Here is an 11,661-nt window from a genome sequence, read left to right on the forward strand (position 1 = left end):
CATCCATCACTCGTTTCTCAAATTCTTGGTCACAACCCAGAGAGAAAAAAAAAAAAATAATAATAAAAAATCATCCGAGGAACTTTTCGTACCTCGCAAAATTTGCATATCGGGACACCCTTTAGTCAAGCTACCACTGCAGTGGATAGTGATTCTGAACACAGCCTGTGAGAATGCATTTTTAGGACTAATATAAACACGTACATGTTCTCAAAAGTGTATTTTAATATTATTTTCACTTGAAAAACTGACACATTCACAGCAAACAGACATTCATTCACTTGACTAAAAACACAAAGGGATTGTCTAAATGTAAATAGGGTTGCATCAAAAACACTCAAGAGGAAGCCATTTAAAACGGAAAAGGCACTTCCAGCAGGGGCACAGTACCGACGTTAATCTCTCTTACCTGTTTGTTTGTGTGTGTGTGTGTGTGTGTGTGTAAGGGGGGGGACAAAACAAAAAAAACATTGTAAGTGCATTCTTTATGTACCGTTTTGTGTAAACATGCTGGTTGCACCACTTTGCTACACAGTACCCCAGTCAACAACTAGTTAAGGCACAGCAGTCAATGGACCTCATAAATAAAAATTGTATCAATAACATCATCAATATAATGTTTCATTAACAGTTTCCTATTAAGATATTTCAAATACAGAGGTAAACATGCCCGATGCAAACTCCAGCGTATCAGACAAGGCTGTTAGGAAAACAGGTTGGTGAGGAGGATCCTACCAGTGTCTTGTACCAAACAATTCATCACTACCATAAAAACGCTTGCCAAAGCAAAGGGCTGCAAACATTGAAAACCACAGTAAGACTTGGTGGTTTCTGCGCTACTCCGAAAATCGGCAATACTTATTAAACCTCTTTCATCAAAGTTCCAGATGATGTGGAACAGGCCTACTTTCGTCCACCTCCATGGCAGACAAATCTTGCTCTCTATCAGATTTCTCGTCTTGTGACTCGAGAGTGCTTTGATGGTCAGACTCAGGACTGGACTCTGGGGGAGTTGGGGGTGCTGCATCCTGCATGTCCTCTGGTAACAAAACATTTGAAAGAAATGTGTTAGTATTTATACAAACCTATTGTATGTAAATTTCAGCACAGATACGACCTGGCAATTTTAATACAGGGTGTCCTAAGTTTACAACGGTCCCGAAACACGAAATCTCGAGGTTACAAATGGTGTCCAACAAAGAATACGGCACCACGCGACAAGAAGGCACGCACAGGTACTGTTGTACATGCTGCTTTTCATTTGTTTTGTTTATGGCCTAGAATTGTTTATTATGAATATATGATGTAATTATGAGGAACTACTATGAGGAAATACTGTACAACTGCGTTAGCATAGGTTCCAAATAATATACAAATTCAGATTAAGTCGCCACAGTTGGAAAAGAACTCCGCCACAAACTGAGGACCCACTGTACAGTATTTTGTGATCTGACCATTGAGCACTACTTGGACAAAAGTGTTCAGACATCTGGCCATGACACCAGGAAGTGAAAAGAAGGTTGGGGAACAGTGTACTAGGGGACGTTTAAACTAGAGCCGATAAGGGCCTTCCACTAACCTTTCCCACAGGTAGAAATGTTGGATTGACCAAAATGTCTTGGCAACCAACCCCCAATTGATTAAGAGTTATGTCCCAAGGCTTTTGTCCAAGTAGTATATAGGCATCTGCTGTCACCATTAACAGCCTGCGAGGGATCTTCGTCAGCACTGGACGTTGAGGAGGGGGCCTCAGAAGACATCTTGAGCTCACCAGTGACCTCGGGGAGTCTGGGTGCTTGAGGTCTGGTCTTTCTGGCAGGGTTCAGGAAATAACAATATGCACATCGAAAGGCTGAAACAAATAAAACAACATGTGAATGTCATCTCACAAACAGACATATACATGAATATGAGCCAATTTCGCTTTGTTTTAAAAAAAATAAAAATAAATAATTTTTTTTTTAAAAAAGCCCTGAGAAGCATAAACACACAAGATTGATGCACAGCATTGGTTTGCATATTCAATCTTAGTGTGAATTTGCTCACAGGGGTTGGCGGTGGTGGGGGCGTTTAAAAGCCACATGATATACTGTGCTGCCAAGTGCTAGAGGGCAAAAGGAGCCACAGCATTTGAGGGAGACTGACTACAAGCTGAGTGCTTCTCCAAGTCTTACCGACATATTCAAACTCCTCTTTTAATGCCATGCCATTGTGGGACACACACTGCTGGCATATGAGAGCGAATCTGAGGAAGGAAAGAAAAATCACTGAAGGGACGATCCACATCAAATAAACACTTGCTATTAACACCATCTACACATCTATTTGTATATAGCAAACAACCAATTGGGCAAAATTACACTACTGACAAAAAGTTAGGGATATTCAGCTTTCAGGTGAAATTTCAAGATGGACCTAAAATGTATTGTAACGTTTATAGGTGTACTTAATTTGACCTTCTGTTAACTTTTAAATGCACGTCCAACTGATCCATGTTTCAGTACTTTTGCACAACTTGCTGTTCTTTACCAAAGAGCTGAATAGCAAAATTCAAAACAGTTATTTGATCCACAAATGGACCAAAGCATTTCCATTTTCAGTTAGCTGTAAACAGTCCTCTTCATCATGCTGTTCACATTTCAGTATGAGCCCAAGTTGACCCCTAACAATTGATCAGTATCTCACCATTATGCCAGTCTGAGCTTTAGTGTCTAATCAGCAGGTTGCAACAGTAAAACCACCCCAATTCCAATGAAGTTTTGACAATGTGTTAAACATAAATAAAAACAGAATACGATCATTTGAAAATCATGTTCAACCTATATTTAATTGAATACACTACAAAGACAATATATTTAATGTTCCAACTGTTAAACTTTATTGTTTTAGCAAATAATCATTAACTTAGAATTCTATTTCTGCAACACATTCCAAAAAAGCTGGGACAGGTGGCAAGAAAGACTGAGAAAGGTGAGGAATGCTCATCAAACACCTGTTTGGAACATCCCACAGGTGAACAGGCTAATTGGGAACAGGTGGGTGCCATGATTAGGTATAAAAAGGAGTTTCCCTGAATTGCTCACTCATTCACAAGCAAAGATGGGGCGAGGTTCACCACTTTGTGAACAAGTGCGTGAGAAAATAGAACAGTTTAAGGACAATGTTCCTCAACGTACAATTGCAAGGAATTTAGGGATTTCATCATCTGCGGTCCATAATATCATCAAAAGGTTCAGAGAATCTGGAGAAATCACTGCATGTAAGCGGCAAGGCCGAAAACCAACATTGAATGCCCGTGACCTTCCATCCATCAGGCGGCACTCCATCAAAGACCGACATCAATGTGTAAAGGATATCACCACATGGGCTCAGGAACACTTCAGAAACCCAATGTCAGTAAATACAGTTCTGCGCTACATCCATAAGTGCAACTTGAAACTCTACTATGCAAAGCAAAAGCCATTTATCAACAACAGCCAGAAACGCCGACGGTTTCTCTGGGCCCGACGTGATGTAACACGGTGGTAAACATGACCCTGTCCCAACTTTTTTGGAACGTGTTGCAGCCATAAAATTCTAAGTTAATGATTCTTTTCTAAAAACAATCAAGTTTATCAGTTTGAAGATTAAATATCTTTGTAGTGTATTCAATTAAATATAGGTTGGACATGATTTCCAAAATCATTGTATTCTGTTTTTATTTATGTTTAACATAACATCCCAACTTCATTGGAATTGGCGTTGTACACTGTACTGAAATAGAGAGACTGGAAGAGTCACAGAAAGGTACAGAAGTGGACATCCTTGGAAACGATGACAAAAAAAAATAACTTTACCTCAATTCCTTGTAAAAAAAACAGCAAGTTGTGCAAAAAGTATCGAAACAGTTGGAAATGTGTATTTAAATGTTTAGATAAGGCTTATTCAAATTCACTTTAATCACTTTCACTACTTTTTTAATAATTAATGAAATTAATGAATATGATTGTTTTAACAAAAAATGGTAAACAAAAAATAAAAGTTATCACTGACAACAAATATTGTTGACCATACCCTTAATTTACCGACCACAGTGTACCATGTTCAGATGGCAGTTTCAAGCAAGATAACACTAAAACCTTGGAGCTGTTTTAGTTGGGTTTAACTTCTTTTCAATGGCATCTCAGATCAACAGATCTCTTTCCAATACAGGAATGTGGTGGAGCAGGAGATTGACCTTGGTTCCAGCCCTCCTGTGCGGAGTTTGAATGTTAGCCCTGTCTTTGTGAGTTTTTTATGGGTACTGCGGCTTCCTCCCACATTCCAAAAACATGCATGTTAGGTTCAGTGAAGACTAAATTGTCCATAGGTGTGACTATGAATGGTTATTTGTCTATGTGCCCTGGGATTGGCTGGGAAGCAGTCCATGATGTACCCTCTTGCACAGTAAGTAAACGGTAAGTAAATTTTATTTACAGTATATAATTTCAGAGAGGCTAGTAAGATACAGAATCACAAAAAAAAAAAAAAAAAAAAAAAGATTTCCGTGAATACAAGAAAAAAAATAAAAATCAGTCACCTGTGATAGGCGTCAGCTCATACTATTTACTGTAATTATGTGGCTCGTTAGAATAAATATTATAATGCACAAAGTATTTACCTGTTCTGTGGACCATCTCCAACAAGGTACTCAATGAGTCTGTCCATAGCCCCTCTGTGCCTTGGAAGAACTGGTCTGGCCAGGGGTGGGCCTGGGGGGTGCATCCCTTTGAAAAAAATATTTATGCTGTGGTGAATATAAAATACCATGGGCAGACAACTTGGGAAAGAAGAACAATTTGAAGAACTGAGATACATTTCACAAAAATCCTTGAGGTTAATGACTCACATCTCCCTGGCAAAGCGCGTCCAGATTCCCCGCTGTGTCGGAGAGTAGTAATTAATATAAATCTAACATCAAGAGCAATCATAGGAAGATGACTGGTCATTTCTGTGAGACTTGGCACCATCTCAGTGACCTGCTGGTTATTAATTCATCGACATATGGAAACTCCGCGGCGACTGTGTGTATCAAATTGCTTTTCACTTTCAATTTTCAGCAAAAGCAGGTGATATCAAGTCGTGTAAACCATTTGTGAGATGCTGCCAATGCCAAAGGCAATTTTGCCAAGAAGACATTTACTGAGATTCCACCACCACTGCCCAGAGAACAAACGGCGCTCTGGCTAATTAATCATAGTTAATGTAATCCTGCTTGGTGCATTGCTCACAGTTGGCATTCCACATGGCAATTACGGCTCATGGCTTCCTCTAGGAGCACATTTCCTTTGCTGTTTGCACGCATTTGCATCTTCTATTGAGTGTTCATAGTCCAGAAATAATTTATATTGAATAGTCTAGTGCCTCTATATGGATACACAGATGTCGTCCACACAGGACAACTGTTCAATGTAAAGTTTTACTGCTTTTTTGTCATCTTTAAAAAAGCACCCAACCAATGACACAGCACTTTCTACACTCAAAAAAAACACTTTAATACTTCCAAAAGCATGCACTTGTGAGAAAGGTTTAACCATTCAGTGAGTAATTTTAAGCAATTTCTACAGTTGCATCTCTAATGCACATTGTTGAGATTGAAAGCAGAGTACTGAATAGAGCCTGAGCAACTGGAGGGAGAGAACCAGGGACGAGTAAATCACACCTTAATCGGCCACATTATGATGTGGCCCCCCTGTGTGCCGGTAACTCACCAAATCCTGGAGCAGGTGTTCCAGGGGTCACAAGCTTCCTCATCAAGCTCTGCTGAGCAGCCACGGCCGACAGGCCCCTCTCTGGGGGTCCTCCTGGAGCGGAGTGGGAAGATCGTCCAGGGTAGGTGGGCCCACCGGAAAGAGGAGGGCGGGCCGCTACGCCGCTCCCAGGATTCACTACCACCGGGGTTTGCGGATTGACATTGCGCTGGCGAATCTCTAACAAAAAGGAGAAACTGCTCGTAAGGTGCCGTAAAGGAGGAACGCTCAGTACGGAAAACTGAGCTGTTATTACTCATTACTACCTTGCCCTGGTTTAGGCGTCATCTGGGGTCCGAGGGGCGTCGATTCCAACTCCTTTGTTTAAAAAAATAATAATTAAACTGTTAGTTGGGACACAACGTTAGGTACAATTTGCACAATCTAATGAGATTCAATGTAACAGATCTGACAAAACTCCTACACTAACAAGGATAACAATGCTCAATGTGTTTGCAGAAGAAGAGGTGGAACAGTTCCAAAAGCCACAGTTTTGTGGTCACAGTTTTTCGTTTGGTTCCGTATACTGCAAGTTCAAGTTGACTGTTAGGAAAATTATGGCTTGTACAGGTTAAAACTGAAAGAATGAGGCAGTCTAACATTTGACAGCTCATTGTGTGAGGTTCAAGTAAGTGAGATTCTGGCTGTGAGAGAGGAGACACTGGTCGTTCCAACATGCTTTTTTTTTTTTTTTTGTTTTTTTATTTGACAAAGAAAATTATCTTTAATGCTTTAAAAAAAACATTTACAGTTGTACTCACGCTCACTAAAATGCAGTGGAAGGGTTTGTGCATACTTGGCGCAAAAAGTATATCTTTTAAATTGTAGAAATAAAAATGACAAAGCTCTGACCCTTGCATTAGTGCATTTATAAAAAAAAATAAAAATAAAAAAAAAAAACTCATACTACAGGAATAAACCTTTGCTTCAAACCAAACTACATCAATTACTTTTCCTGCTTTCATGGTGACTTCGAGTAGTGAGCCTTTTGTATCCGCAAGGTATGGCCACTTGATTAGGGATAGCGGGCAGGACCCTACCTGGCTTATATTTGATAATTAGGAAGAAACCAGCAACCACATAAAAGCCATGTGTTGTTATATTTAACGCTCCTAGAGTGTGTAGCCCGAGACCAAAACTGGTCTATAAAGGCATATTGTACCATACAGAGGATGGTTTTTGGTTTTACCAAATACCGTCCGAGCCCTAGTTTGCAGTAGTAGAAAAATCACAGTGAGAGGGGTTTGCAATATTTTACCCACCTCAGGTAGTTGCATAGAAAAAAAACACCATTGTATAACATTTGAAAAATGTACACATCATTTAAAATATGTCTACAATTGGTTGCGTTAAACATTTAAAATGTTTTACTTTGGCAAACATCAATCGCTATGGAGGTTGAATAAGTTTGACTGACGGACTAAATCAAATCACCAATACAAACACCTGTCATAGGATTTCCTCAAAACAAAAACAAAATACAATGCTCACCATTCTCCTCTTGGAATCAGGATCAAATCTTTCCAGAATCATTTTTGCATTTTTATATGTTTCCGTTTCCATAACTTCTTCAAGCTGAAACGAGAGTTGCATACTGTGTCCTTATTTAATGATCTAATATCGAATTATTTAGCTATAATAAACAGCTTTAAAAAAACAGCTACAGTGACATAAGAAATGACAGAAGGTGCATATATTCATTTACAGTAAATACCAAATATTTCTACGTTTAGATGTAATATGAAGAATAATTACATTCACAACTTCGATAATGGAGATGGTGAAAATCCATCAGCCGTAATTATTGAAAGTTATTAGACCCGACAGAGGATGACAAGTCATTTCTCAGATTTATTTGGTTGCGGCACTACGTGCTATTAATTACAGTGACATTAGCGGAGCAATTTACTGGGTAAAGTCCTCACACGAATCAAATGCCATCTGTCCAGAACCTTGATTAACAAATACAAAGTACTGATAAAATCAATAAGAGCAACAATGAAAGGTTCCGACATGAGAAGTTGTTCAAGTCCCTTAAGATCACTGTAATTTTAAATGTTCATGTATTCTACAAGGCCGAACGAACATTTCTGTGATTACAGTATGTGCGTATTATCACAGTACAGTACAGCACCAAGGAGGCCATCTTTCTGTCTTTTTATTCTTAGAAATACCACAATAACTAGTAAGTGGAACCTCCTCTCTTGAACATCTTAAAGCCAAAGAGAGGCTGGATACATTCTGAATTGGTCACCTGCCAATTGGTGGGCACATATACCATCGTTCACACACACATTCTTGCCTGTGGACAATTTAGTCTTCAAGGAACCTAAAATGTTCTTCAAGGAACCAAACAGGTTTTTAAAATTGATCAACAATGTACAGTGTATTAATTTTCATAGTTAACTTACAATTTTCTTCTTTTGCACTTTAAGATTCTCCAGTTTTTCATCTGATAGGAAAAAAAAATAATCTTAATCAATTTCAGTCAAATTTGCATTAGAAATGTATCGAGGAATCATTAAAACGCTCATACTATTCTTTTTGGTTCTTCGAGAAAATATTACTATCAGGAGTTTTCGAAGCAACCACACTCTAAAGAGAGAAAGAATAAATAGAAAAAAGTTTCACAATGGTGATGTTTCTTGTAAAGCTGATTGTGTGTACTATACTTACAATAAAGGAAATATGACAAAGGGAAGAGCAAGAATGAAGCGCCCCATGAGCTGTTCGGGCAGGTACCAGTGATACACCACTATGCAGGTGATCAAGTAGAGAAGAGCAGAGTGCAAAAGCAGCCGGCCAAGCCAAATCTTCAGCTGCCTTTGGTATTTTTCGCCGTGTTTCTCATAAAGCTGAATGTCCTGAAAGAAAACAATGCTGACATTCAGTCAAAATGTAGGAGGCCTTCAGCAATCAAATATTTTTAGAATTGTCTATTCTAATGATGATCCCATCGATTGAGTACAAAAAAATAATGTGTGTGTGTATATATATATATATATATATTGCATTATTAAACATGTGCATGTGAGGTGCAGGTATTATTTCTGTCCACATGGGGTCACCATCCTCACGGTCTACTGTACAATCTGTGACTTTGAGGGTGTATGGCTTAATTGGCTGGACTTGGTCTGGTGAGTGACGTGGGTGTCAGCGAATAAGAGTGTAGGGTTGGCTAGCTGTTAAGTGGCTTACCCCGTTAAACAGTCTGCATGTTGAGTAACTCAGCGTCAGTTATGGCCATCGGCAGCTTGTGTATAAATGTGTTTATTACAAAGCGATTGACAGCGCACCAGCGGCTGTCTATCCTTGACCACTTTGGCATTACAATACGTTCTAACTAGCGATGGTAGGGTGCCTTAAATTTTTTTAGTCGATACATTACCTTGTATTGGCAATCATAGGCATTCTGTTGTGTTACACATTGCACTTTGTCTTCCTCCTTAAGTGTTAAATGATCCCAAACTTTGGATATTTAATGTCTTTTACAGGACTGCTTCCTTCTGGCTCCCCACCATCGCTCCAACTTAAGAGTATTTCTGCTCAGATCGGTGCGTGGGACTGCAGTCACATTAGTCTGTATGGATAAGTGATCCCTGCGAAGCTCCGAGGAGCAGATTTTACTTCAACCTTTTTTGTGTAGTTATTGAATTATTCAAGTTATTCGATTATCACTGCAGCTCTATAAAAAAGTTTTTTCATGAAACCATGAAAGTTTACCAAGGTCGAATTAATTCTCACTTGCTCTTTAATTGCCTTTTTTTTAGTAGGAATGGGCATATCAAACGCATTAGGTTTATAGCTAAAGCTAAGCAAACCATTTAATTAGACATTGTGTTATATGACATCTACTCGAGCCACTGCTATCTTTTATAGATGTATACAGTATTCCTTCATGCAGCCCTTTAAAGTATTGGTTACCCAATCCAAAAATAGCCAATGAGATAAATGTGCCCCAGTCTCCACTACAGTCACAGTATAACGTGTGTCACTCCAGAAACAGTGCAGTAAGTCTTCCCATCTCGTTGTTGTGCTTCAATGAACAAACTAAGTAACCTAAATAATCTTTCACAGTAGGAAATGGGATGTTTTTTTAAGGGGATGTTTTGCTGCTACATGACCTTAGCGGTGTCAAGTGCTCCAAAGTGAGAGGGCTGAAAATAGCCGGCAAGCTTAACTGTAGTGGAGCACTAAAGCCCCGTCACTCATCAAATGAAGTATTTTAGGTACACAACGATTCAGTTTGACTACATGTCTATTACTGGTTTGAGCTGTGTTTTGACAGCACCTTAAGCTTTGCAATTGTGATAAAAATTGTCACACCTGATGGCCTGCCTCATAGCGCATGGGTCCCACTGAGCCAATTAGACGATACACTGAATCTTCAAGTATTTAATCTATCAGCGTGTGGAATAAAAGTAACGCAGACCAAACAATTAAAAAGCAAAGTGTTCCTGTTTGACGCATACCTTATCTATTCCCTCCAACATCTCCACAGTGGAAGGTTTGGCCTGCAAGGGGGAAAAAAGGAATTAATAACAAAGCCATTAAAGGAGTAAGGAGAACTTTGTTTCACGTCCCTATTTCTACATTATTTACACAAGTCTGCTTCTAAGTAAAAAAAAATACACCTGCACAGTCAACATCATTATGCAAAGTTTGCAAACATAATAAAGCTCAGGTGTTCGAGGGCTTATGTTAACAAGTTGTAGTTTGTGCACTGGCTTGTGAGTCACATCATAATATTTGGCCCCAGTTATGTAGTTAATGAACTTTCCATTAAATGTATCCAAGTTGAGGATAACTGCCTTTGTAAAAGGCACCATTGTTGATACAGCTCGTGTCATTAGATTGTACAAATGTACCAAGCCTGGTGAGGCCAAGGAGTGTATAACCAAAGCATTCTGTTTAAAATAAACACCCACCCTCCACCGAGAGACGACAGCCCCCATGTTGGCGAATCTGAATGTTTTAACTGTTCGCCGTTTTCCACCTGTGGACACAAAGCGTCAATGTTTCACACAAGTTGTCAAGCCACAAGACATGAGGAACACTGAAAGCAGGCCTGTCACTTGAACTGAACAGCTTCGTACTCAATAACGCCTGCAAACACTCCCGTACTAAAGATACACCGTCTATAAAAAAAAAAAAAAAACATAAATAAACTTTAAAACAAAAAATAACAGATTAAGTTCTACAGTAGCCGCCGGCTAGTTGCTTGCTAACCTCCGCTAGCAATTCCAAAGAAGTGGACCTCGCGAAGTATTTAAAAACGACATTAAGTCACATCATTGGTACCGTAATGTTAAACCTCAAATGAGACATTAGCAACGCGTTTAAATAACTTCAGTCGACTTTTTCCCTCAACAAGCGTTAGGCGCACGAGCTAACTTTGGGGTAGCAAGCGAGTCGACGCTAGCACAACGTGTTGCGTTCTGAACGTTACGTCATTTAAAGCCCTTTAACCGGACACTTTAGCACGCACGTGAATATGCGGCAGCCTAATTGAGCGATTGAAAGGATGTACCTTGAGCGGAGCCGACTGGTTTGATGTGCCTGCGACTTGTACCGAGTGTCTGCAGCTCTCCTTGCTTCGATGGTGTCAAGCTTAGGGGGGGGGGTGTGTCCTCTATTGCAACATGGGCATTCTTTCTGTGAGGCCACGACTCCGAAGTCTCTCCCTGGGACCGGTTCCCAACTGGTGGGTCGCGGACAGACAGGTCGTACAGTGGTTCCTCTATTTACCATAATGTAGGCGTGTGCGTGTGATTAAAGACCCTGTAAAGTGATATCACATATTTGTTTCTAAATACATTAAATAAGTGCTGAATACATCTGCAAAGACAGAACAATTTGGTACTGAATTCTTGAGATATGGCATTCAAGACTT

At 39.6% G+C, this 11,661-nt stretch overlaps 1 protein-coding gene across 1 annotated transcript; it reads right to left on the bottom strand.

Moving 5' to 3' along the window:
* Window positions 1–214: 214 nt before the first annotated feature.
* On the bottom strand, window positions 215–11,439 carry lnpa (limb and neural patterns a). The gene is made up of 13 exons (XM_061692773.1): window positions 11,299–11,439; window positions 10,697–10,764; window positions 10,241–10,282; window positions 8,445–8,632; window positions 8,305–8,363; window positions 8,180–8,220; window positions 7,260–7,343; window positions 6,035–6,086; window positions 5,730–5,948; window positions 4,640–4,745; window positions 2,175–2,245; window positions 1,697–1,852; window positions 215–1,039 (listed from the first exon to the last, which is right to left on the bottom strand). Exons 2-13 carry the CDS (start codon window positions 10,721–10,723, stop codon window positions 876–878), a joined length of 1,209 nt encoding a protein of 402 aa, XP_061548757.1. The 5' UTR covers window positions 10,724–10,764; window positions 11,299–11,439; the 3' UTR covers window positions 215–875.
* Window positions 11,440–11,661: the final 222 nt, after the last annotated feature.

Source organism: Phycodurus eques, chromosome 12 (genome assembly GCF_024500275.1).
Source record: "Phycodurus eques isolate BA_2022a chromosome 12, UOR_Pequ_1.1, whole genome shotgun sequence".
Taxonomy (NCBI): domain Eukaryota; kingdom Metazoa; phylum Chordata; class Actinopteri; order Syngnathiformes; family Syngnathidae; genus Phycodurus; species Phycodurus eques.

Coding starts and splice junctions, on each gene's coding strand:
- lnpa (XM_061692773.1), bottom strand. CDS start 10,723: ATGGGGGCTGTCGTCTCTCGGTGGAGG. Junction 6,087..7,259: donor CTGATTCCAAGAGGAGAATG/GTGAGCATTGTA, acceptor TTTTAAACAAAG/GAGTTGGAATCGACGCCCCT. Junction 4,746..5,729: donor AACACCTGCTCCAGGATTTG/GTGAGTTACCGG, acceptor TTTTTTTCAAAG/GGATGCACCCCCCAGGCCCA.